Source organism: Fusarium vanettenii, assembly GCF_000151355.1.
Source record: "Fusarium vanettenii 77-13-4 chromosome 8 genomic scaffold NECHAsca_17_chr8_1_0, whole genome shotgun sequence".
In the NCBI taxonomy this organism is placed as follows: domain Eukaryota; kingdom Fungi; phylum Ascomycota; class Sordariomycetes; order Hypocreales; family Nectriaceae; genus Fusarium; species Fusarium vanettenii.
Genome location: NW_003315868.1, coordinates 190859 through 215572, shown reverse-complemented (window position 1 = coordinate 215572; position 24714 = coordinate 190859). Strand labels below are relative to the sequence as shown.

The window sequence follows — 24714 nt, the reverse complement described above, 5'->3', positions numbered from 1 at the left end:
GCTTCAACATGTGAATCCCGTCTCATGATGCTAAGATGTGTTAGAAATATGTTCTGTATTGTAATTGCAGCCCGGCCCTCGATGGGTTAACTGAGCCCGAAGATCGTGAATCCCGGCGTAAATTCTGTGCTTGTCAGTAGTCAGAGTAGGATCGCGACCGTGTAAGCAGTATCCTAAAAGCTCATAGTTGTTCACAACAACCGAGTTTTAAGTCATCTGGTATCCATATCTCATAATCATTCGTGCCGCGTTCGAGGAAAAGAGCGTTTATATTTAAGGGTGGGCCCTAAACTTATAAAAATGACTCTGAACCCATACGTGGGGCTCTGAACTGAGGCTTTGCGCCCAGAATGTACACTCTAAACTGATAATGCGGGGCTCGGAACTGAGGCTTTCCACTCACACCGCAGACTCTAAAGTTATTCGCGGCACTCTGATGGAGCGGTTTTCACGGGTAAGAAGTCTCTAAAGATAAGAAAAAAACCTCAAGGCAACAAGTCTAATAACATATCATTTGCGGCAAACCGCTCGACGCTAAGCATATCTACTTAATGCCATCTATACTATTAAAACAATGCCACGCTCACTAAACCAAAAGTTCCCAGTCGAGAATTCAAGTATGGGTTATCGCCCACTTGATTCTGGGCTCACTGTCTAAGGGAAGTAAGATTGGTTCACCCACGAGAGGCCTAAGGGCCAGTGAAAGGAACCGTCGTTCTATCCGAGAGCCATCAACCCACCAAATATGGCGGTCATTCAAGCCAAGGACCAGCACCCCCTGAGGATCTCGATGGAAGCCCATAATAGCCAAGCCGGCGTGTTCAACACAGTCTTCGTCAAAGGCCGACGCGGAACCCGAGTCCCAACCCTCTAGCGAGCTAATCAGTTGCCTGGCCTTGGAATCAACGGCATCAAGGGCTCTAGCTCGATGCCTATCGTTGCCAACAAGGAGTTCAGCGACCTGATGTATCATCACGTGGTGCATAAGATGCAGGCGTGAGTCGGATCCTACAGTGGCAAACGTGTCCAGAAGCATTTCTGCGATAGAGACGAAAATGGGAGAGCCATGCGCCAATTGGCTCAGCATGGATGAAAGACGACTCAACAAACTTGTTGTATCCATAGACCTTGACTTCAAGATAGCAAGGATATCAAGCGCCTGTGCTTGGAGGCTGCGGTCATCTGACTGGATTACCATCGAGTCGTTAGTAGCCCAAGACGAGAGAACCTTCCAAGGCTGAGGTCGAGACAGGTCGGGTTGCGCCTGGGTCGGGTCGGCAAGCGCACGCCTGGCTACGGTTCGCCAGATATCGGACTCGGTGCCGATAGAGAGTTGCTTCAGCAGCGTAGAAGCATGCTGGACTTGAGCGTCGAGCGTTTGTTGGAGATCTCGCCCTTGCTGGAAGAGACTGCCGATGGACTCGTACAAGTCATCCTTCTCACGTTCGTTGGCCTGGTTATGAGAATCTTCCAAAGCGATCTGCTCGTCCATGGCCTGCAAGTGAGTAGCCAAGTCAGTGACTCGACCTTGTAGCCGCGAATTTTGCTCAAGGATATCAGATACATGTTCCTCAGCGTCTAAGGCTCTGTCCTGAAGCTGTCCTGAGATGGATCGCTCCTCTTGAAGCGCTCGAACAGTCACCTCAAGCTCTCCGCTGAGGCTTTGGAGCTGCTCTGCATACCCTTGATAGGCCTCGGAAAGACCGCTCTGATAAGCCTCGTTATGCTCAGATTGGAGACCTGAGAGCTCCTCAGCATGAGTCTGACGAAGCCGTTGGGCTTCCTGACGAGCCGTGAGCAGCTCACTCTGGAGGCGCTGAACCTCTTCAGCATGAGCCTGACGAAGCCGTTGGGCTTCCTCATCGCGACCACGGCGGAGGGCTCCAAGTTCCTGGTCGTGGCTCTGGCGGAGGTCCCGGACTTCCTCGCCTTGAGTCCGGCGGAGACGCAAGAGTTCATCGGAATAGTCTGTCCGGAGCCTTCCCATGGCATCCTCCTTCGACATAAGATCCTCTCTGACTTTCAGAAGGTCTTGCCTCGCTCGCTGAGCTGTGTTGTTCGCTTGAGCGATCTCCTGAGCGGCGGTACTCTCGGCGACCGTACGGGCTGCAGTGGTAGCATCGGCGCGAGCCTGCTCAGCGGCGGCGTTGATGCTATCACGCTCCTTGACCAAGACCTCGACTTGGTCTCGGTACTTGGTGAGCTGTTGATTGAGCTCTTTGGCCTGGTCCTTTAGCTTTGCTGTCTCGAGCTCGGGCTCACCAAGCCAGGCTACAATCTCAGAGATTGAGCACCCTCGGACAGCCGCGAGGGCTCGGGCAATCGACAGTCGTATACCGTTATCGGGGTTGAGGTCCACAGCTTCCAGCAACCGATACATCTGAGAGGGTTCCTCAATCAGCGAGCGGATGACCTCAGCGGCGGCTCTTCGACGGGCTTCGTGGTCATCAGAGACACTGCCGGCATTCTCGGCTCGCTTGAGCTGACGCAGTGCGGCCTGCTTCTTATGAATATCATTCATAACCGTAGAATGGTCCGCCTGTATTTGCTGCAGGTTCTTGGTCATCTCCGTGACCTCTCTAAGAGATCGTGAATCGTATCCGGCCTCGATAGCCTTGTCGCTTCCGACCTTGGTCCTGAGCTCTTTGAACCTTTGGAGTGCTGATTCCACATCGTCTTTGATTGCCTGCATCCTGTCTTTGGTCGTGTTAGACACAGCTAAGGCCCCGGCGGCACTCGTAGTTAGCAAAGACTGCATGGTGAATTGTTCACGCGTGTTGGGATGACTGGAGCAATGGTGAACGATGTTTGGAGAGTTGGGTTGAGAAATTTCTTCGTTTACGATATGAGGGCTTTGTGTGCTGTCATTCGCAGGGAAGGCGCGTTGGGTTGAGAATGACTGTTAATTGGGAAGGAGCGTTGAGCTGCGACGAGAAGCCCGGGCATCACGGAAGATTCAGGTACAGCTTTGTCCACTAGCTGCTCTACAATGTAAAATAGATAAATACGCACGCTTCTCCATTCGTCCAGTGTAATTACATTCATTGGAGAGATTGGGGGAGGAGTTTGAATCCCGTCGCGTCTCTCGGTGAGACATGCATCTACACTGAGCGGTGGGGGTCTAAACTACGCATGAGGACTCTAGACTTACCCCTCCATTAATCTTCAAAGTAAATAGAGTACTGGCTGGACTAACTCATCCACTCGGAGGGCGAAGGATAACCTTCCGTGCTCTATTCTAATCTATGGACTAAGAATTAAGGTAATATTAAGAGCTAAAAATGCATCCTTTGACTCGAGTACCCTCCAGAATGAGATCTTAGCTCTCGTCTGTCGTTCAATAAGCTTCGAGTGCTGTACGTGACAAAGTGGACTTTGTGTACCGGGCGGCTTCAAAACACCTAGCCGCAACACGCATACCCTCACCGCAGCTATGCCCAAGGGGCATGCAACCCCTTCAACGTCAATTGATCCGACATAATTCCAGACTGCCGTACTTTTTGTACGCCAAAGGGTACTTAGTCCGTTGAGGATGCCACGCCTGCCATGTACGTGCTTTTCTTCGATCTGGCGACAGGTGGTGTAACAATGCACGCAAAGCCATCGCAGAGTCGACGAAGTTAGCCGATTGAGCGCTCTCCCGTCATCGTTCCCCTCCCAGAACCCCATCGACACCGCAACTAATCCACCGAGAGCATAAAGCCAAAGTCACTATATTAATTTATTTTACCGCTTTATTAATTAAGACCTTATACCTAGAGTAGAAGATGTTTGATATCGTCGCAAGAGGGTTTGAAGCCGGGCCAGAAAGTGGGACTCTAAACTGACTTGGGGTGCAGACTCTAAACTGGCTGATCGGGCTCCAAACTAGCTAGTGGGGCTGTAAACTGGCTAGCGGGGCTCTAAATAAGCGGCGCTTGGGAGGACAGGGGCCAATACTGGATGGAATTTGTGATCTCAGCTCCAGACCTAAGAACCACTAACAAACACTTTATCCGTATGCTGTCGCTGATCTGAAACCGCAATTCTGATCAGCTGAATTAGGGAGATTGCAGCTTTTGGTATGACTTTGGGATCACCCCTCGACAAAGGTTGGCTGGCAACAAGGGTCATGTCGTTACAGCTCAACCCTCCTTCCCAGCCATGCGCTTAGGGTTAGGGTTAATCAGCCTTCCAGAGCTTTGATTCCCTGAGAAAGGCTCACGTACTCGGTGACGAGGTCATTCAGGCCGGATATGAATCCCTCCAGAAGCTTGAGGATATGGCCGCGGCTTTGGGACGTCTGCGCCAAGAAGAGTCCCGAGTTTCAGAAAGTCTTTACCGCAAAAAGACGGTATGGCATCAGCTCAAGAATGCTAAGAAGTTCGGCATGGCAATTTCTAATGACGACGAGACACGTCGAAAGGTCGCAGCTGAGATTATCCACTCGCTAATCCGGACGCCCTCTCAATAATACCGACTGCCTAAGGCCATGGGCTTCAGCTCCAATAACGATATTCCAATAACGCTAACCCCTGAGACTATCCAGGAATTCTCGATATCTGAGACCATGGACTGGCCCCATGATGACGTCCTTTATTGACAGATCTGACTGCCTCGATGGGATTGTGTTCACTTTATTTTCAGCCAGCGAACATGTTGTGGTACTTGATTGAAGAATGTACTCGTCAAGAAACAAACAAAATGCTGGATGTTAATCGCACGTTTGTTTATGAACTTGACGGTTTGTTCTGTTGAATGAGCCTGGGAACTCACCAAATTGGGATATGGATAATTTGACCGACTTGCACCATGACCATTCAGCACATTATTGGCCATTGCCAGGCTTGCTGTAAAAGCGGTCGTCTTTGTTTTATGAGCACCGCCCGTTTGTCAGGGCCCAAAGAATTTGCTGTCTAGCGCCCCGCCCACCCTGTTGGCTTCTTGATCGATGGAGCGCTCAGTGGGTCATTCCAGGTCAATGGCACTGCAACTGCAAACACAAACAATTCGCACCACACAAATCTTCAAGCGATTTACCATCTTTCCTGGAGCATCAACCCGACCCCTTCAACAACAGTCCTGTGTCACTGCGCCAAGCCGCCCCGTATCACCATGGACACCGAAGATATCCGAAAGCACTACGACCTTGTCACGCAATCCGAGAAAGTCTCTTGGGTCCTGGAGACGCGACTACCTACAAGCCTCGATGATGTGTCCACAGAAGGGCTTGATTGCCTCATCGTTGTGCTCCGCCGCATCTTCAGTGCAGTCATGATCTCCGAGGACTGCCTCGCTAACCTGTCCGGGTTCAAGCAGTCTGAGACTGAGAACCCCATTCTCGCCTTTTCTTGGCTGATGCTTGGGGAGCCCGAAGGAAACGAAGCCAGAGCCCAGGCTCTTAAGGCCAAACGTGCTCTCATTGAAGCCGTTCCAGACGCCTTGGGCAGCTTTGAAAATCTCTGGAGGTCGGCTATGATGAACCGAACCCTGTGGCAGAAGAAGCTGTTCCACCTATTCGGGCCAAAATACCATATGCCTCCCGGTGAGCCCATCAAGTGCAACGAGTGGAATCGCGATGAGATTGCCGGTGCGAGCATCGTCCAGTTGAACCGTGTTGTGGATCCCCAACGTACGCTGCAGGAAGCTATCGACAACTGTTTCGGTTTCGACGATGAGAACACTCTCTTCATCCCTTACCGGCCCCGAATCATCCGGGTTGTTTATACCCCTGGCACGGATGAACGCCTACCCTTCCAGGCCCTACGCGAGTTCTTTCTCCCGCAAGGAGACGTGAAGGATGTGGACGGTAATCTTAGGTACGTTCAAGATTCACCTCCCGAGAGATACGCTTTGATCGCCGTTGTTCGCATGCGGTCAGAGAGCAGGGAGTCCGACTACGTCCGGACTTACGCAGTATGTGGTGCGAACACCGCGGCCAGGAATGAGCACGAATCGTACACGCCAGGGAGCTGGCTCATCGAGGAGCCCTCCTCTCATAACTTCGTCCTGTTCTTCTGCTTGGCAGAAGATGAAGTCCTCATTCCTGAGTACCCAGAACTGGCGAAAGCTGGGTTTATGGTGCCATCGGAACTGGAATCATTGATAGAGGAGGACCTGGCTCGATCCCTCCAGGGCCTGGACTTGACTGCTATGGCAGCGAAGTTTGCGCCCCCTCAATGCAGAAGAACCGAACCGCCGCCACCCGGTACCCCCCGACCAGCCTCTCGAGGCCCCGAGCCGTCCTTGTCCACCCTTCCGGAGGCCCGCCGCCCCATCCCCAAGACCCGACCGACCGATCCCTTGTCGCCCTTACCAAGCCTACCAAAGCCCCGCCGCCCCGTCCCCAAGACCCAACCGACCGATCCCTCGTCGAAAGGCAAGCAGGCGGTCGCTGCCGCAGCTTCAGCTGGCGGGAATCAGAAGGGCGCCAATCCTAAGCGAGGACAACGGGGCAAGGGAAAGAACGCTGCACCTGGGCGCTTTGACCGGCCGAACCACCAAAACCGTGGTGGTGGCCAGGGGAAGAACGGTGCTGGGCGCGGGAGAAATTCCAGGCGTTACTCGCCTCCTCCTTCATCGCAGGGCCAAAGGGCAAGGGATGAGGGTAACCAAGGAAGCTTGAGGCGCGATGGCGATCAGACCCGTCCGCAATATCGAAGCCGTAGCGCTGAGCGTCGCGGCAGGAGTCCCGAACGTCGCAGGGGGAGCCCTCGATATCGCAGCAGAAGTCCTCAATATCGCAGGAGTTCTCGATATCGCAGCAGGAGTCCTCGACGTCGAGAGAGGAGTCCTCGATATCGCAGTCGGAGCCCTCATCGTCGTCGGGACAGAAGCCCTCCGCGCCGAATTTCTCGACGTCGAAGCAGGAGCCCTCGACGCGATCGTTCAAGAGGCAGCGCACAGTAGTTGAGGGAGGCAACTGAAGGCATGGGTTGGGTCAATAGGGCGAGCAATAAAGTGAATACATGGTCGTTCTGAATACTACTTGGTGACTGTAAACTCTCTTTATCCATTGTGAAAGCCCCCGAAACCGATTGATTTCACTCGAACCTCGGTCGATCAAATCACCCGCGTACCAACCCTCTCGTATGTGTCAATCTTTCAAAGCGACAGTGATGGCTAGAGTGGTAATGTGGCCCACGACTCTCCTGCCCAAGCACCACATGCTCTAGGGGCGAGTTATCGCGATCATGGGTGTAGTTGAAGCCCTCGACATGGAAACCCGAGTCATGCTCACGGTACTCAAACGCATAGACGCCGAGGTGAATAGATGGGAACGAAGGGTTTAGTCATTGGCACCTAATGGGCTCGGCAGGACCCTACATGGGCATAATTGGCTCTATTTTTCTGCGTGACAGTTTCAGAACAACGTGGATAAGGTAAATAGCAGTGCTTCACAGGATTTTAAATAATCAAGATCATCTCGGGCGAAGGAAGCGACAGTTCTGTTTTGCACGTTGACAACGTCCAAAGTTTGCATGTTATGAAAACGATTAGACCTCCATTTTGAATTATGAAACCATTCTACGAGTAACAAGACGTCGGATTGCTTCACCCCGTACTCTCCTTTCCTCTGCAGCCACTCATACTAGGCCAAGATGGACAAGTCACTAGAAAGACTGTACAAATGTAAAAGTATCTGAGGAAGCATGATTTCATCCAACACAGCGACTATGTGCGCTGTTATCCAGGCGAAACAAAATGGATATCCCTTCCAACACCACCATGCCCTCCGCAAGCCACGATCCCAACTGTGCACCCCCCGACCTAGTGTTTTCAAAACCCTAAGATCATGTCAGTGATTGGCGAGCAATCTCCAACGCGCCACTGGGGACTCACAAAATGATACGAGCTGGGTAGTGGATGGCGAGTGCCGTGCCCGTTGCTCACTGGCACGACTGATGGCATGTTCCTTTCAATATATCCGCTCGCGTTCGCCGTTAGTTGATTTACGCCAAATGACTCTGCCTCGAATGGCTGAACTGTTTCAGGTTGCTTGTAATGTTTAAACGCGCCACTTATAAGCCAGTGCTCGGATAGACAACTACATTTCAAGCCTACCAAGAGATTGGAACTAGCCCCGACTCCTTTCATCCCCGACTCCTCCTACTCAACACACGGTTTGCTGCCTCCGTTATCCCATCGAGTCCGGTCTTTCACTATAATCAAGGTCACATTCCCAACACATCATAACATATCCCGGTGCTATCACTCCCTCAACATCACAACCCCTAACGCCACGTTCCACTAACAGTCACGGCCTGACAACTGCTCGGAACCGCATAAGCCCTGTTAGGATCACTCTCCCACTTCACACCACCACTCGACTCAACAATGGCAAACTTGTACTGGAATGACTGACCGGCCGGCAGATTCAAAGTCGTGGTCCAAAGATGGTTGCTAGAGGTATATCCTGAAGCTGAGAGTGCCGGAGCAGAAGATGGGCTCCAGTTACCAAGAGCTGGGATGGATCCCACAACCTTGACTGTTTGGCCCACACTGGTCGTGACGACATGGTCAAAGGTGACGGGTACTGTGCTGCACCCTGTGCCAGGACTCGTCGTCGTCGAGGGAGGAGGTGTTCCAGTACCGCTACCGGTGATGGCGATATCTGCGCAGGTGAGGTAAACCTGACCCGTCTGGAATGAGTTCCAACGGAAAGATAGAAGCGTGTGGTTCGAGACGTAATTGGGGATCTTGATCTTTTTGCTGACGGGATATCCTCCAGCGATGGAGGTATAGCATGATCCAAGAGGAGCGTTGTCCACACCCTGGCAACCACGGCGGGACGATGCCCCAAAGGCATTGCAGGTGAACCAATCATTCCTCCAGCATGGTTGCCCAGATGAACAATCAGGGTTAAAGCCGCAAGTCTGACCCGAGACGTCCGTACAGGGGAGCAGGCCATCTTGGAAACAATCCTCGGCGGCCTGCTTCTCCTCATCGGTTGGAGTGTATCCGGGAGTCAGAAGCTTGTCGACGATGGCCTGGTCTTGACAGATGCGGTAACTAAACATGCCGCCATGGTCTCCGTTGTTGTCGACGCACCACTGCACGTCGACAACGTCCCCAGGCTTGTAGGTGGCCACTGGAGTGTTGCCCCAGTTGCTCGAGGGCACATTGTAGTCAACATTGACTCGGGCGTTGAAGCCGCATGGACCGCTTCTGCCGACTGTCGCAGCATCTACATCGGGCCATGCTGACACGGGCTCACGGATGGTGCACTCAGGGCAAGAGTCGATACCAGCCTGATTGAGTCAGTTGGAGTTAGATAAGTGGTTATATCTTATAGTTGAAGCCCGTCCGATAGGATGAGCCAGAAGACCGTTGGATAAGAAGACAGTACATACCTCTGCGCCTAGGCGAGTGCGACTCTTGGGGATGGTTAGATAACCATGGGCCTCAACTGAAGCGGCAAAGCCTATGGCAAGGAGCTGGGAATACTTCATGGCTGATTTTGACTGCACGATCTGATGGACTGGTTGAAGCTGAAGACTGGTGATATTTTCCTACACAAGACAGACTGATATGGCCCTTTTATGGCTTTCTTCACTTCTTCTTTCACCTCTTTCACATGCACCTGGACTCCATGAAAACATCGTGAAGGCGGAGTCTCCTGTTGCTCAAGCGCCAAAGCACAAGAAAATGAGACCTCTCGGTGAAACTAGCGACGGGCCGAATGACAAGCAGAATGGTCTAATGCATTTATGTCATAACCTCAGTGACTATGCCAAGGTACGCCCAAAGAGGAACACCGTCTCGACCCTGTTGTCCGCCATGTACAAAGTGACCAAGTAGACTAGCCATAATAAAGGCCTTGGCCGCAGTCGGCCCTATTACCAGCATCTGATAATATACAAAGGCAGGACATATAGGATGCATTGTCTCTATGCCGTAAATAGCTCATCACCCGACGGCGACGTTCCCTCCGCTTAACTAAACTGGAATCGCTCCCGTTTCACCCCGCACTTCTCCGCCTTTTGACAGCGGGATTCGAGGGAAATGTCAGGGGTTCTACACCACAAAGATCGGTAGGACCGATAAGGTCTAGATGTAGACCTTATTACTGTCCTCGGCACACGTGGGCTGAAATTTGTGTTGCGAACATGGGGGTCTGCAAGGGGTCTGGACAAAGGGATCTCGTCATGTGCTGAAACGCATTTGGGAGGCTATTGAGACCCTTGTTGAAGAGCCAGAAAATGAGCGAACTCCATAGGCTGCCCAGTGAAGCCTTCGTCTAAACGAGGGCGGAAATTGGCCGCAATAAAACCGCCGTGCGGCACAAAGGAACAGCGTCAAGCTACAGGAGCTGATGCTCCTAGCGGTAAGTTCAATAGGTCCAAGCTAAGTAATGATCTGATTGTCTGTCTGGACAATTCGCTTTCAATTGAGTAGACAAACGAGGGGACAAAATTCACGACGGCTAAACCGTGGCCCACAGCCATGCCCAGTATGTTCCAAACATGCACATCTCCTGAGGACGGCAATGAGTCTTTTCCCCAAGCCTATCACTGTCTTCTGCAAGCTATCTTATGAGGTACCTATGTATGACTTCTGAATAGGCCACACTGTTATAGCGATCGACAATGGGTAGAGATAGCCCCGATCAAGTGTTTATGTTCTCTGGCTCTTGATGGGAACAGAGCCAGAAGATCGTTTATCATATTCTTTGTAATAGTTGATTCTCGACCTGGATTACTGCACCACTCAATAGCACCTCACATTCAAACTCTGTGAACCTCCACGCCGAATGACTCTTTTGCCTCATGACTGCCGTTCCATCGTGCGGGAGCATAAAATTGTCAGCCCTCGTCCCTTTGAGCGCAAGCTGGTTGACACATTTGGGTAATTTTGAGCCCAAGTATAGCTTATAGTAACAGAAGAACCCCTTGCTTTCATTATTCAAGTGACGAGGTTGAGAATAAACCGGTTTTGGCCTTTACCGTTTCCATCATGAAACTCAATAATATGACAACCTCACCGAACTCAATCTACCGCATTTAAGTTCACCCCGTGCAGATATACCGAAGATTCTACAATATCTTGATGACTCACCGGGGAGTTTGTCTTATAAAATCGTCTGCACATCCATTGTTTACTCTGAACTTGACGAAATCACACTATGGCGTCTTCCTTCGAGTCCCTCCCTCTGGAGGTGTTTGAGGCCATCATCCACGAGACTGACCTCGTTGACCTTTGGCACCTTCAACAATGCAATTCCGCCTTCGAAATAACATTGGATCCCTACATGATGGCTGAACCCCACGCTATTCACAAACTCATGGCTTGGGGTTGCTCTAGAGGCAACACATGGGCTATCAAGAAGGCTCTCTCGCTGGGGGCCGATATCAGCACTGTCGAAGTTGCTTGGAGAAACGACACAGCTCTGCTGGCCTCTGCACTTGGCCTTGCCGCAAGCAGATTCCGCTACGACATCTTTGAGTTTCTTCTCAAATCAGGCGCCCAACCAGATGTCCCCATCCACATCACACAGTCTGCCGCTTTCAAAAGACGCCTATTCGCTCCGCAATTCCCCAGATTCGTTGAGCTTTGCCAAGAGTATGGAGTCAAGGACAGGATCCCCGACATCCAAGCCAACCTGGATGCAACTCTTGTCGAGGCAGTTAAACTGAACCTCAAACTCAACATCTGTCAACGTTGGATGGACCTTGGAGCAAACCCAACTGCACGAGTCGGAAAGAGTTGGAACCCCGAGACAGCCTTGTCACTTGCGATACTTTCTGGGTCCATCACACTAGCCAAGGTCATGGTCTCACGAGGTTGTTACCTTGACCTAGCGGTTCTAAGCCCAGTGCCCAACGATATGGACCCATGGCAACACCGTCTGGAACCATGGAAATTTAGGCCAATGGTTGCCGCTGCAAAACGCTTGGCATCAAAGGGGAAGACGGACATGATTGATCTTCTTCTAAAAGCTGGCGCTGACCTCAATGTCAAGTGCCGAGTCTGGATTCCACTCAGGCCGGACTGTGACGATCGCACGCTTTTGGTCGTCACCCCACTGTTGATATACATCCTCAGTGTCGACTTTACAGACCCGAATCATTCTCCTTCTCGGATGGTCAATTGGCTTTTGGACAGAGGTGCCGATATTCGGTTCGATCGCGTCCATGCGGGCTACCCTTTGACCTTGCTAGTCATTTGGAGGTACTTTAAAGGCCCCAAGTGCCTCTTAAACGACGAACAGTTCACAATCATCAAACTGTTTCTGGAGAATGGCGCAGCTAAAAACAAGGTGCCCAACTGGCTATGTGGGCAAGGAGTGTGTTCGTGGAAATTCTTCCCGTTGGATAATCCTTTCACTCTTGAACAGCAGGCTGTTGGTATTGAACGGTGGAGTGTCATTATCGACTTGTTGCTCAAAGATGACAATTTTGATGGCAAACTGTCCGATCATGTTGACGACCTACTAATGACGCTGCTAGAGCACATCATGCATACCACATTTGGGTGGGTTTCTGAGCCTCCTGACCCTTGCCCTCCTGAGCTTTTCACCAAGTTTTACGACATTAGTCACCCTCTCATGATACAGAAGCTACTGTCAAAGGGAGCCAGCATCAACGAAACTTCATTGGCGCTTCCTGATGGTAAGTCGATTTTGAGAGTTATGAGGTCCAAGTTCGGACGCAGGAATCGCTTCCCTTGTCGAATTGGACTTTTAGAAAAACAACAGCGATCATTGGTTAGCATGCTTGCCAATCTCGGTGGTGCGCCCACCTTTATTCAAGAAGGGTTATCGTCCAAGTCAAAAGATCTTGATCATGGGGTATACGAGCTGTGGAAATGTGCACTTCAAGGTGAAGTGGCAGACGAGGAGAGACTGCTTTGGAACCCAACAGCCGGGGCCCTGGTGGATATACCTGATCGACTGGATCCTCAGGAACGGGAGGAGTTAAGACGGCAGCGAAAGGATGCGGAAGAGTTGTTCGATCAGCAGGCTGTGCAAAAGTCTGCAGAACAGAGACCCCGTGGGCTCGAGAGTTTTATTACAGGTAATATCTGGTGAGACATGGAAGCATGAGAGTTGAACAACGTTGGATTGGTTGAAGTGGATTGCCTTGTCCGTATGTCTACAGAATAAAAGGCTGAGCTACTTAATCCTGAGTCAACCAAGTCATACGATTTAACGGACGCAAGTCGAATACCATCTAGCTTCAACGAGGCGGTGCAATCGGATGACAGTGATGAGAGGTAAGCCATGCCCCAGCCTTGCTACTTCGGCGGTGAAGGCGCCACTGAAGTAATAATGACCACTGACGTTGACGTGGCTTCGTAATCACTAGATAAAACAGTACTTTTGCAAGCGAGCACCACATCAGCATTCTCGCGAAATGTGTACTAAATAAGCGGACTAAGTAGACTATTAATAGCCTCCCACTTACCGGAAACTCTGAGGCAGCCCTGAATGTGGATCGACATGGGCCATGCTTACGTTCTGCTCAGCCCCTATAACAACGGTCTCCCTCACTGACACAGAGCAATCAACATTCAAGGGCGACAAAATGTCATTCCTAAACAAGTTCAAAAAAGAGTTTGAGGGGTTGAACCTGGGTGAGCGCCTGCAACAGCAGCAGAATGGTATGTCAGTGACTACTCCGATGATCCTCGCTCATAAGATGCAGTTCAGACCTACCAGAATCACCAAGCGCAGGGATACCAGCATAATGATAACTACCAGAATAATCAAGGATATCAGAACAGTCAAGGCTATCACAACAACCAGCAAGACTATGGTGGTTACCAGAACAGTAACCAGCCATATCCTGGTCAGTCATTTAACGGACAGCAGGGTGGATATCAACCGTACAATGGGCAGCAGTCTTATCCCGGGCAGCAATCTTATCATCAAGGAGGATCCGACTATAATCCGTCACAAGCATTGCAACCACAGCATCAGCATCGACCAACCTCGTCACAAGGATTCTCTCTTCCCGTTTCTAGTCCTAACTACGGCCAAGGAGCTCAGTCTTTGACAAATGGACCCCCTTGTCCAACGCCCCCTCGTTGGATTGCCTACTGGTCAGAGAATGACCGACAGTGGTGCTATGCCGAGACCACGGGGAGAAGCGTGTGGCAAGCTCCGTCTGATCCTCTGCCGGGAATGCCCTCCTATCCAGGCAGTTTGAGCATTAACAGGGGCCACGAGGGTCAGATGCAGCCAAGTCAAACCCGGCCAAGCCTTAAAGAAGAAAAGTCATCCTCCAATATGATTCTCGCTGCAGCAGGTGGCTTTGCGGCAGGTGGTGTAGCTGGCTATTTTGTCAAAGATAGGATTGGTAAGTCTCAAATGTTATACATCAACTAATCTAACCTTTGATAGACAAGCACAAGGCAAAGAAAAGGCACGGCTGTGTACCAGCTGACTTTGCTGACTTTTCCGAGTATCCTGACATGAAAGTCGATCTCGAATGCAACGTTTGTAACCAGGATATCAGCGGCCCTTATGCTCACTGCAAGAAATGCGCTGCCGGCGACTGGGACGTTTGCCGTGACTGTATTGCCCAAGGAGAGACATGCGAAGGAAATGGTGAACACAATTTGGTCAAGGTGTATCCCAAGTACTCCTGTGATATATGTGATCAGATGATTCGGGGAGAGTTTTATCACTGCGCTTGGTGCAACGATGGAGACTGGGATACGTGCCAGAGGTGTATCGACAAAGGGTATACGTGCAAGGCGCCGAACAACACAAAGCATGACCTGGTGGCCCTGTATATCCCTAACCTCAAGTTTGGAAAGGGCGGAAGGAAGAAGGAAAATAGCTCTGATTCAGAGACTGATTCAGATTGAGGTCTGTGTAGTAATTCAAACAAGTGGCATTCACTATCTGAATACTGAGCCTATGCCGTTCTCTCTATATCAACGTTACATGTCCTCCTTCTCGTCCCAAAAATTGGCCATCTATCAGGCCTGGCCCAAGAAGGTGTACGAGTCTTAATCTTACCCACCATAGACGGCGATCTAAACGCCCCAGATACTATGTCACCACCCAATTACTCACAAACCCAGTATGAACATGATCATGAGCTTATCAAAAGTCTTCTTATTCTTATGATAGCTCTTTGAATAAACCTACAGGAGGATAAGCCAAGTCTTTGTATAGCGCGTGGGTCGCTTTTCCTTTATGACTGCCCGGGCAAGTGTTCTTAAAGACGTGATTCCCAGGAGAACTACAATATTTACTCAGCTATATCCACAAGCTCCTACTAATAGCCCACTTGCCCTCATTGGTTTGGTGCAGTGATGTTTGACACAGTGGTGATGCAAAAGCAAGCCTGTTCACCCTGATGATGTCGACCGACCCGTTTATAACATTGCTTCAGCCATAGCAGAGCTTCTACGCCCCTATGTCTTTGTTGCCGAGCCGAATAGCAACAGGGGCCCTATACAAAGTAGGAGGTCCCGCACCATAGATATTAACGTTAATCTAACCGTATCTCCCCCTTGCTAGGCAGGGCAGATCCATAGGCCTGGCTCCGCATAGCTTTATTGTAGCCCGATCAGTGACAAGCAGGCTTGGTCCGATCATTGGGGCCGCGAATTTGGTCGTTCGTTGTTTTGATCGCCTTGGCAGTGGTCAACACGTCTTTCTTTGAGAACCCTCGTGCCTGTTCTTAATATGTGTTGGCGTCCGTCAAGGCCTTTATCACAGCCCCTTGCCGATCCTGGCGTTTGTGAATCCTGGCGACGCCAAGTCGTTTCGATGTTCTAGCTCAATTTCCACCAAGAGCCGGGCTACAACTATAATCAAGAACAAATTGTCGACACACCATAACATCATGACCCGATGTTAACTTCTTTCTTTATTTAGGACCACTCTGTACTATCTTTACATTCTGCCCTAACCATGGATTAACGCCTATGCCAACCTGCCCTCATTATCTAGTGGGAAATGAATGGCTGTGCCAGTAGCAGGCACCACCTTAATTTCGTCAAGACTCTGGTGGATCTGAGCAATGTCAACCCCCCAGAGCTCACGACGAGTGCGGCTAAACGCCATCCCTCCCGGGGGGCTACGATGAAACCCCAACGGAGCTATCCTAGGATAGTTGATTCATATGGTGCTGTCAAACTCTGTTGAATCCCCAGAGTCCCAGACAAGCATCACGCCAGCAAGATGGACGATCCGCGTATCTACCTTGTCCAGAGCTTCTCCAAGTGCTGCTTGGACGTGAGAAATGGGGAACATCTTAAGAGCAACCTGCCATATGCCTAGGTGGTGCATGAGGTAGAGGCGCGTATCTTGGACTCCTTATACGCAGGACTCGAGAAGCATCTCGGCTATAGATAAGACAACCCAAGAGGAGCCTATTAAGCCATTCTGCAGGACCTGGAGCTGGTTTAACAAGTTCTCAGCATCCGTCGATCCAGACCACAGGATGGCAAGTACATCGAGGGCTGCGGCGTGAACGCTAAGATCATCCACTTGGGCATCCAGAGCCTTGTTAGTGGACCACGAGAGAAAGATTCTCCAAGAGGTCCACGCTGCTTGCGTGGCGAGCCAGGTCAAATCCTGGAGCGTCTGCTTGGCGAGGCTCCGCCAGACATCTGACTCGGTGCCAATCGATAAGTGGCGCAGCAGCGCCGCAGCTTGCTGGACTTGAGCCTCGGATCGGTGAGAGAAGTGATTTTCTCGCTGCTGGGACTTTTCTGTTAGTCTCCTGATCTCACCAACCTGGCTATCCAGCGTTTGGCGCTGTCGTCCAACTGTCTCCTGGAGCTCATCACGACTTCTTTCGGTTTCGTTGGCTTGAGTCGTGGCATCCTCAAGATCCCGCCTGACCCCGCCTTGCTAAGCCTTGGAGGTATCTCAAAAGTTTGAATTCCCCTGCTCCAGGTCATCTGTCTCCCCGCGAAGCTCGACTGTGCGGTCCGTAAGCATGGCCGTGCGACCCTTGGTCTACTCAATCATCCGGTGACGGGGGTCGAATGACGATACGAGATCAATTCACTGCCCCTTTGCATACTTGCGCAATGTCATTATAAGGAACGAGTCTCTGATAATAGAGATGGGTGGCGCGAGTACACATTTCGGGTATCCGTAGCTTAGATTTCAATACCGGTGCTCTTGATCTCCACCCCAAACCATTCTCCCTCTATCCTGATCCTAGCATTTCCACCTACCCTTCCATAACCTAAGAATCCCCGCGAAATTCATCAACATTACTCGTCGCGAGCTCGATGCCGGATCTAAGTCTATCCCTGAGACTGGTGTTTGGCGCGTTCTTGTTCTTCCATTCAGCGACAATGTCTGCTGGAATGTAGGTCCAGTCAGCGGCGAAAACGAGTGACTGTCCAACTCTCTTGCTTAGGGAATGACAAACTCCAAAGATCATCTCAGATCCCTCCTTTCTATGCATCTCTTCAAGGTCTGGGACTCCCAATTCGCCGATCCGTGTGTCCGTGGCGATAATCTTGTGAGAAAGCTTGGTTTGTCCCTCCAGCAACTTTCCCCCAATAAGTTGATAGAGGTATGACCGGAGAAGATGGGCTTGGAGTTGACGAGCTTGGGTTTCGTTGATATCGCCAACCTCGGCAGCAACATTCATGCCACTAGGTACTGCGATGCCCACTCTCCTGAGATAAAGGCACATCGTGTCCACCAGGTCTTGTGCAATAGGAGAACGACTTTGATCCACCTCAACCACATCATACAGGGCCCTGAATTCCCGGTTCTGACCGGAAGACTCGGCATGGATGAAATGCTTCCAGAGCCCAAGTACAAGCCACATGGTCCCCTGTCTGGCCAGACGACGGCCGTACCCGACACATGCACGGATCATCTGCGAGAGTAGCCTGGGATCGGTTTCCATAGCCGCTTTCAGATTTTCGCATTGGATCCAAAGAACGTCTTGGAATCCAGAGCTGATGAGCGCTGCCAACTGAATCTTGACCATCCGTACTATGGTGTCGGAATTTCCAGAATCAATGGCAACGAACAATGCGAGCCGGTGGTCGTAATTAACCAGGGGCAGGATCTGTCTGAAAGCCCTTGCATCAGGCTCGGGTAGAACGAACACCTCTTGAGAGATGATGCCCTGGACGGTCAGTCGATGGAGTATTTCCGAGGCTGTGCGAGACTCTGTAGCTCTTACACAACGCCCAAAGGCCATTCTGGGATCAATACCCCAGGTGGACATGTTAAAAACCGAGGCCATGAAACCGCCCATATGGGAATCCTCGGTGAGCCGGTGACGATGATGTCCTGTTTCCAGAAATGCTTCCAGTTCGCTTCCCCCAGTGTAGACGCAGGTCACACGGGCGTTTGGCTGGCGAGCCCACCAAATCTGGTCTCTTCGCTCACTGCGAGCGGTGACGCGGTGGAAGTCAACCAACTGCCCAGCTTGATTGTTCCAGGCTACCTCCTGGTAGTTGTGGCCAAGCACGATGTGAACTTGGTCAAAGCCCTCGAAGGCTATGGGAATGATAGGACAATTGCCGTCTAAGCGAATGAGACGAATTGTTGGAGGGTCCTCCTCCTCCTCCTCCTTCTCCTCCCACCGGCGAAAGGCATCGATATCGTCCGAGGGGCATTCGACTGTACGCTCTCCGAGTGACTGTTTGTGCCAGTCACAGAACTGAACAATCCCATGGAACAAGTCCTGATTTCCAAGAAAGATGATTGCCACCGGGCGCCCATTGCTGGACAATATTGCTCTGTGAAGCTGCGAGGCAATGTCTTGGTGTTGAATGACACGCGCATTGGCAATAGGGTCGAGGTCACCAAAGGGTGCGAGGTCTAGCTCTGGGATTGCCAGGTCTGGGGCTCGTCTCTTGGCGAGGTCTGGGACGATATTGCGAATGCCGTAGGTTGACATTGTCAAGATGTGTATGCGGCATCTGGTGTCGATGATCACGTCGAATGCCCATTGCACAAGAGCAATCAGCGCAAGTGCGCTGTCGGCAGAGACCTGACGATCCAAGTGAATCACCACGAGAGCCCTCTTTGGCATAATAGCCTTTTCATGCCATTCCTTGAGATCATAAGTGCCATTCCATGCACGGCGGTGACTCCCGGCCTCCCGGCGGTTCGCTCTTAGGGCCAAGAGAAGTTCGGAGAATGTAATGATCTCAGGCGACAGGGGGTGGCGAATGAGCTTCTCTCTCATTTCTGTGTTGAGAATTCTCCTCTCAACGTCTGGGAGGACGAAAAGGGGTTGAATATGCCTCCTATCATCCATCGCAGGAATGGCATCGCAAATCTCCTTCATCAAGCATGGATTCACCAGCCGATATGGAGGCAGCTGAACGTGCCCGAAAGTTGGACTCGTAACTGTTCCACGTTGACGTTGAATAGGCACACAGAGGGAGGCCACGAACTGTCGAAGCTCATGGAGCATGCGACTGGGCGTTTGGTCGTTGGAGGAGGACATGGCGTTTGAGAGGGACAGGCGAAAGTTGCTGTACCTCGGTGGGGAGGATGAAGGTTGAAGGATGAAGGATTGAAAAGTTGAAAATGGAATGGGGGGAGAATTTATAGATGGGTGGGATTAGTAAGACTATTGACTGTGAATCACAGTCGTTTGCCGTGATCATTGATTCATTGACGCTAAAAAGTGAGAACAGTTGTGGCTTCTGGTGCGCCAGGGAGTCGTTTGACCCAACGGCTCTCATGTCAACAGCACCAGGGAACAACATAAAAAGGGGACAAACTAGATAAGTCCCCGTGGCAGATTCTTATAGAGATGCCTTTATCTCATTTCATTATCATTCCGTTTCATAAGGTTTTGATCGTTTGCAGCTACTGGGTGTGTTTTACGGCTGATGGGTTAGACCCGACCCGGCAAAACGTGAGTAATTCAAGGTTGGTGTATTGAGGCCCTTGGATAATTCATAACTCAATCTAAGCTGCAGCATCTAAGGTTCAATGCATGTGTCAGTGCAGTTGCGGATTGACAGCCAGTTCGCTGTTGTGCAGACGATCATGGCGCCCCGCCGAAGGATGGGTTGGGGGGCGGACGAGCTCCTGCACAGTATGCCTCACGACATCATCCAGAGCATCGTACAAGGCACTGTCGCATTTGAAATTCTCAACTAACATGCAACCTAGCTCTGTATGGCTAACTCGGATGGCGGACCGGTCCCAGGTGTTCTTGTCGTTGACCGGAGTCGCATAGACAAGCGAGACTGGTTGCTAAACATCAAGGAGATGAAAAAGCTGATCAAAGGTATCAAGCGTTACATATCAGGCTACAAGACTATTTCCAAGCACATGTCATCCGTCAATGGTGGAGCTGTTAGTTTTGGGAACCTAGCAGCCATTTCTGTCCAAGAGAGGGATGATGTTCAATTTGTTGCCCTGGTTGAGGGTGACGCCGACGATTTCAAACCTGGCCACTCGACAGCCTTTCCCAAGTGGGTTACAAAGGACGATGAGCTGCCCAGGTTCGACGCCTTGCTAAGAACCTACGAGGGAATGTGTCATGAGGACCTGGATCAACCGGACTGGTCCAAACACGTGGGCTATTCCAAAGACCTCCGAACGCAGATGAAGACGTACCGCCGAGAATCTCCACCTCAAATCAATAGGCATCTCGGATTGGCAGTCCATGTCCTTGTCCAAACTTCGCTGAGTGTTGTCATCCATGTCGGGCCAGTGCTCCTCATCTGGGAGAAGGACTAGTTGCCCCTGGCCGATGAGCTCATCACCACGATAGCCGGGTCACTGCTCTATCAGTACGGCTTCAAAGCCATCAAACTAGGTAGCATAGGCGCAAATACAGTCGCTTCGGAAGTTAGCCTGGTATCTAACGCCAGGATGATCATGAGCGCTCTGAATGGCATGCGCACCAATGTGCGCCAGACTTTGACGAAGCTTCAGCTCTAGAAACATTTTCTTGGGAGGCTGAGTGAAGCCCAGCAGGAGGTGGCCACGATGGACGAGACCATGCAAGCTTGTGGGCGTCAGGTCAGTGGTTTCTCCAGCCATCCCAAATGGAATCACATCATCGATGAGATGAATTATTGTTGAGGAAGATATGCAGAAACGACCAGACAGTGGCTGGTGTGACTGATAGCCTCGAGTTGGACCGCGAACGCAGGACTGCTGGCATCTTTCCGCCAGAGCATAATCTAATAACCTATAGAACTCATACTAAGATCATACAAAATTCGTTGAATAATAGTACAATATCGCATTTAAGTTCTTCATATTCTCATCCTTAATTTATTGCTACTATTAGACGAAGAGAATACAGTGTCTTCGTTCAGACGTCATTCTTCTCGACCGACTATAACTTGCCATGTACAATCCTTTATATTCTAAACACGCTCGGCTACTGTCCTCATAAAACTTGCCATCACACGCAGGTATAGGCTAAGCCGACAACTATGTCATTGCTTAAACAAGCAGAATATGTACGGGTCTCGGTTCAGTTGAGGCATCATGATTAACGGGTTGCCAGGTAGAAAAGCGAAGAAGTGGATATGAACGAATCTGCGACTTGGCCTCGGCGAGAGTCCTCGTTAAGTCGTCAAGGCGGCTAGACTGACTAGCAAGTTCTTTATCTTGGTTCTGGAGGGCCAACTTGAGGTCCTCGTTCTCCTTCTCCAAGGTCGCTAGACGTGCCCCAGATGAGTTCTTCAAACTCGATCCAGCAAGAGATACGGACCTCAAAGGGCCCACAAACAGGCTCATCTCTGAGCCCATCGCCGTACTTCGCCTTCCAAACATGCTGACGAGCAGCAAGGGAAGGGACTGGTGGGCAGACCATGCTGCCGCGAGGGATGGGAGGAGTGGCCTTGGGCGGCAAGGCGTTCAGAGCGACGAGGGGAACAGGAGGAGGGGCCCATCGAGAAGCATTCAGACCTTGGGCGGGTGGCAGAGTGCGTTTGGCCTCAGTCTTGGACCGGAAGACGAGCTCATGGGAGGCTGGCTCAGAGGAGGGAGCAGAAACAACCTCAGGCTCAGGACCAGGCTTATCCTCGGCAGAAGCTTTCCCCGCTAACTGCATATCAAACGACGTGCAAGGGAACTCTGGGTTTCACATTCGATGTCAAGAGATGTCATTGGGGAAAAAAAACAGACACAGATATTTCAATTTACTACTGAGTTGTCACTTGATAAAAATCAATCATTTTTTGCCCGTCCAGAACAATCACACTGACCATAACACAGGCCTTTTGATGGATTTGACGCATGCCGGACAAGACATCTTGTCGGGTGTTGGTCCCTTGCATCAGAACCTCATCCAGGCAGTACCAACCTTGGAGAGAGCTGGAGTGGGCCTTTGCACCAACTTGAATAAGCGCTGGTGCAATCTCCGCAGCGATTTGCTGCACGCCAAAGCATCCGTTCCTCTCAGGGGCTATCGGGATGCCTTGAAACTCTGTGGAGAGTGTCAGGTACGTCCTAGCCAGTTCGCTCATCTCGGCGCCTCTTTGGGCCTCTGTCATTGATGGCGTTGGCTGAGCTTCGGCAGCTTCCAGACGATTGCGCATCTGCTCCATCTCGGAGTTTTTGGCCTTGATCTTGTTCTCGTAGGATTCCACGAGCTCGCGAGCCTCCTGGATGATCTGATCCTTACTACGAATCTGCGACTCGGCCTCGGCAATGGCTGTGTCTTTCATACCAATTTGCGCATTAGCCCCGGCAATAGTGCCGTCCCTCCTACCGATCCGAGCCTTAGCCTCGGAGAGATCCGTCTTTAATATTACGGTTAAATATGTCAAGACGGTCAGAACTGACAGCAAGGTCCAGATCCCGATTCTGGAGGGCCACATTGAGGTCCGAGTTCTCTTTCTCCAGATTCGCTAGACGTTGCTCACGTCTATTGTACTTGTCCTCCACGGCTAATGCCTTGACCCTGAGGTTTTCGAAGACCTCCCTCTTCTTCTCCTCCGCAGCCTCATGCTGCTGAAGCTTCCGCGAGTACTCTGCGACGGTGGAGTCTTGGAAGTCCTTCAGGGCCGCCTTCACACACTGTGAGATAGCCTCCTCATTTGACCTGGCCTGCGCCTCAGTCCTTGCATTTTACCATTCCTCAAGGTCAGCCTTGGTTGCAAGTGTCTTGAGTACTTCTGCTGTAGACTTGACCTCTGCCATCAGACCCGTGGGTTGGCTTGTCGAGGCCTGAGTGGGAACCGTGCCCACTGCCTTGGCCAAGTGATCGACCTGATTGACAAGGTTGGTCATCTGCGTCACGAGGCCACTCTGCCCGGTCTGAACGGTGCCAATCGTATTTTCCAAGTTTTCCATGCCTTGCGACATGTCCGTGAGCGCCTGGAACTGCGTCTTGAGCCCGTCGAGGGCAACTGTGGTCTTCGCAGCCTGGTCCTCAAACTTGTCCAAGGCAGAACCTGGCTCGCTATAGTGCATTAGCTTGATTTCTCCATAGATACAGTGACTTTACTTACGATGTTGCCTGTCTTTCCTCCGACAGACCAGTAGTTAGCTGGCCAAATGCACTGGAAAGATCTTCAACTCGTTGAGGCAAGTCCTTCAGGGTGTCCGCCGCATCGTAGAGAGCCTGCTGCTGCTCTTGCAGAGCAGTCTGCTCAGCCTCTAGCTCCTCTTTCTTCCGTTGAAGTGAAGCTAGCTGCTCATTTAAGAGCGATGCCTTTTCCTCTGCCTCATTCTTAGAGGCTTCTGCTAGCTCAAAAGCCTGCGCCAACTTGTCGCAGCTGAGCTGGGAGAGGCGAGCGTCGCCAATCTCCGAAATCGTCGTCGCCCCCAACGTCGTCGACGCCGATGGGGTCAGAGTAGAAGGGATCTACATCCATTAGTAAAGGAGTGCTCGAGGATGAATGGTTATGATTATCTTTAGTAAGTGGACACGGCTGCGTCGTTTGATGGAGGAAATGGCGGAGCATTCTTTGCTTGAGCCCACGTAGCAAATGCAATAGGGAGCCGGATCTCCTAGCTCGTTCGTGTTCTTTAGCCATTTGGGGCTGGAAGTAGTGGGAGCAAGTGAGCATCCTGCGCAGCGAGGGTTTGAACATGGTAGGGGAAATAGGACTTGACATCCCATGTTTTCGTTGCGGCGTCTGGCAGTTACTTGTTACAGGTCCATCCCTTCTACCTCCCTTCAAGCATTTTCCGTTGCAAAGAAACCTAATGTCAGTCCTTGGCTTCTTTGTTTCCGGTTGTCGTCAGATATCCGGAGGTGGTTACATAAGCACCGCCGTACGGCCCCACACCGTTACGCCCGAACGGCGCGCGTTGCACTCCGGAAGGAGTCTCGGAGGTAACGAAGACGGCGGCATCTCCTTGCCAGAGCGTGTCAACCTCCACTATTAAAGCACTATCTAATCCTCTATAGAATTTACATAATATTTTGTTAGTCTTTTATCTATATCTTAGTGAGCCTAAGAAGTCTAATCATAATTGGTCTAGATCCCAGCTCAGTACGCGATGGCAGTCCCCGCGCAAGCAAGGAGATACTGACCATTGGCTCGGCGTCCTGGTCAAGAGATTAAACTGACCTTTTGGGCTTGCTCTTAGCTACAAATGGCAAGGCCTGGCCCGTCGAATTGCGCTAGAACTCACGCAGCCCCGTCGTGCAAGGGCTCCATGCTTTGTAGACAGGGATGATCGCTGCTCTTCGTTCAACGGAGTACAGGCCCCGAGTTCCCTATAGTTTCTGCATCCGTCACTGCTCATGCATAGCTATCAAGGATATTGCTGCCTTTCTTCACGCTTCTCGTCCCGTCTGCGTCAATCGCTAAGTCTATTCTTGCTGCGGCTCATAACATCGAGCCCGTCCGATGTTT

At 51.2% G+C, this 24714-nt stretch overlaps 8 protein-coding genes across 8 annotated transcripts; 4 read left to right on the top strand and 4 right to left on the bottom strand.

Moving 5' to 3' along the window:
• Window positions 1–613: 613 nt before the first annotated feature.
• Window positions 614–2758, bottom strand: NECHADRAFT_83309 (uncharacterized protein; the record flags this gene model as incomplete). Its single annotated transcript, XM_003046832.1, has 1 exon — window positions 614–2758. The coding sequence occupies one exon, from the start codon at window positions 2756–2758 to the stop codon at window positions 614–616; it is 2145 nt and encodes a 714-aa protein (XP_003046878.1).
• A 2336-nt stretch (window positions 2759–5094) lies between these two features.
• Window positions 5095–6892, top strand: NECHADRAFT_83308 (uncharacterized protein; the record flags this gene model as incomplete). The annotated part of the gene is made up of 2 exons (XM_003047006.1): window positions 5095–6586; window positions 6648–6892. 2 exons carry the CDS (start codon window positions 5095–5097, stop codon window positions 6890–6892), a joined length of 1737 nt encoding a protein of 578 aa, XP_003047052.1.
• A 1321-nt stretch (window positions 6893–8213) lies between these two features.
• On the bottom strand, window positions 8214–9431 carry NECHADRAFT_83307 (uncharacterized protein; the record flags this gene model as incomplete). Its single annotated transcript, XM_003046831.1, has 2 exons — window positions 8214–9230; window positions 9333–9431. The coding sequence occupies 2 exons, from the start codon at window positions 9429–9431 to the stop codon at window positions 8214–8216; spliced, it is 1116 nt and encodes a 371-aa protein (XP_003046877.1).
• A 1673-nt stretch (window positions 9432–11104) lies between these two features.
• Window positions 11105–13009, top strand: NECHADRAFT_83306 (uncharacterized protein; the record flags this gene model as incomplete). The annotated part of the gene is made up of 2 exons (XM_003047005.1): window positions 11105–12590; window positions 12666–13009. The coding sequence occupies 2 exons, from the start codon at window positions 11105–11107 to the stop codon at window positions 13007–13009; spliced, it is 1830 nt and encodes a 609-aa protein (XP_003047051.1).
• A 496-nt stretch (window positions 13010–13505) lies between these two features.
• Window positions 13506–14793, top strand: NECHADRAFT_95236 (uncharacterized protein; the record flags this gene model as incomplete). Its single annotated transcript, XM_003047004.1, has 3 exons — window positions 13506–13736; window positions 13775–14279; window positions 14324–14793. 3 exons carry the CDS (start codon window positions 13506–13508, stop codon window positions 14791–14793), a joined length of 1206 nt encoding a protein of 401 aa, XP_003047050.1.
• Window positions 14794–16255: 1462 nt separating this feature from the next.
• On the bottom strand, window positions 16256–19376 carry NECHADRAFT_83304 (uncharacterized protein; the record flags this gene model as incomplete). Its single annotated transcript, XM_003046830.1, has 3 exons — window positions 16256–16795; window positions 17128–17138; window positions 17171–19376. 3 exons carry the CDS (start codon window positions 19374–19376, stop codon window positions 16256–16258), a joined length of 2757 nt encoding a protein of 918 aa, XP_003046876.1.
• A 312-nt stretch (window positions 19377–19688) lies between these two features.
• On the top strand, window positions 19689–20626 carry NECHADRAFT_83303 (uncharacterized protein; the record flags this gene model as incomplete). The annotated part of the gene is made up of 2 exons (XM_003047003.1): window positions 19689–19793; window positions 20054–20626. The coding sequence occupies 2 exons, from the start codon at window positions 19689–19691 to the stop codon at window positions 20624–20626; spliced, it is 678 nt and encodes a 225-aa protein (XP_003047049.1).
• Window positions 20627–21506: 880 nt separating this feature from the next.
• NECHADRAFT_83302 (uncharacterized protein) lies at window positions 21507–24516 on the bottom strand (the record flags this gene model as incomplete). The annotated part of the gene is made up of 7 exons (XM_003046829.1): window positions 21507–21950; window positions 22111–22647; window positions 22691–22949; window positions 22980–23309; window positions 23359–23714; window positions 24116–24257; window positions 24491–24516. 7 exons carry the CDS (start codon window positions 24514–24516, stop codon window positions 21507–21509), a joined length of 2094 nt encoding a protein of 697 aa, XP_003046875.1.
• Window positions 24517–24714: the final 198 nt, after the last annotated feature.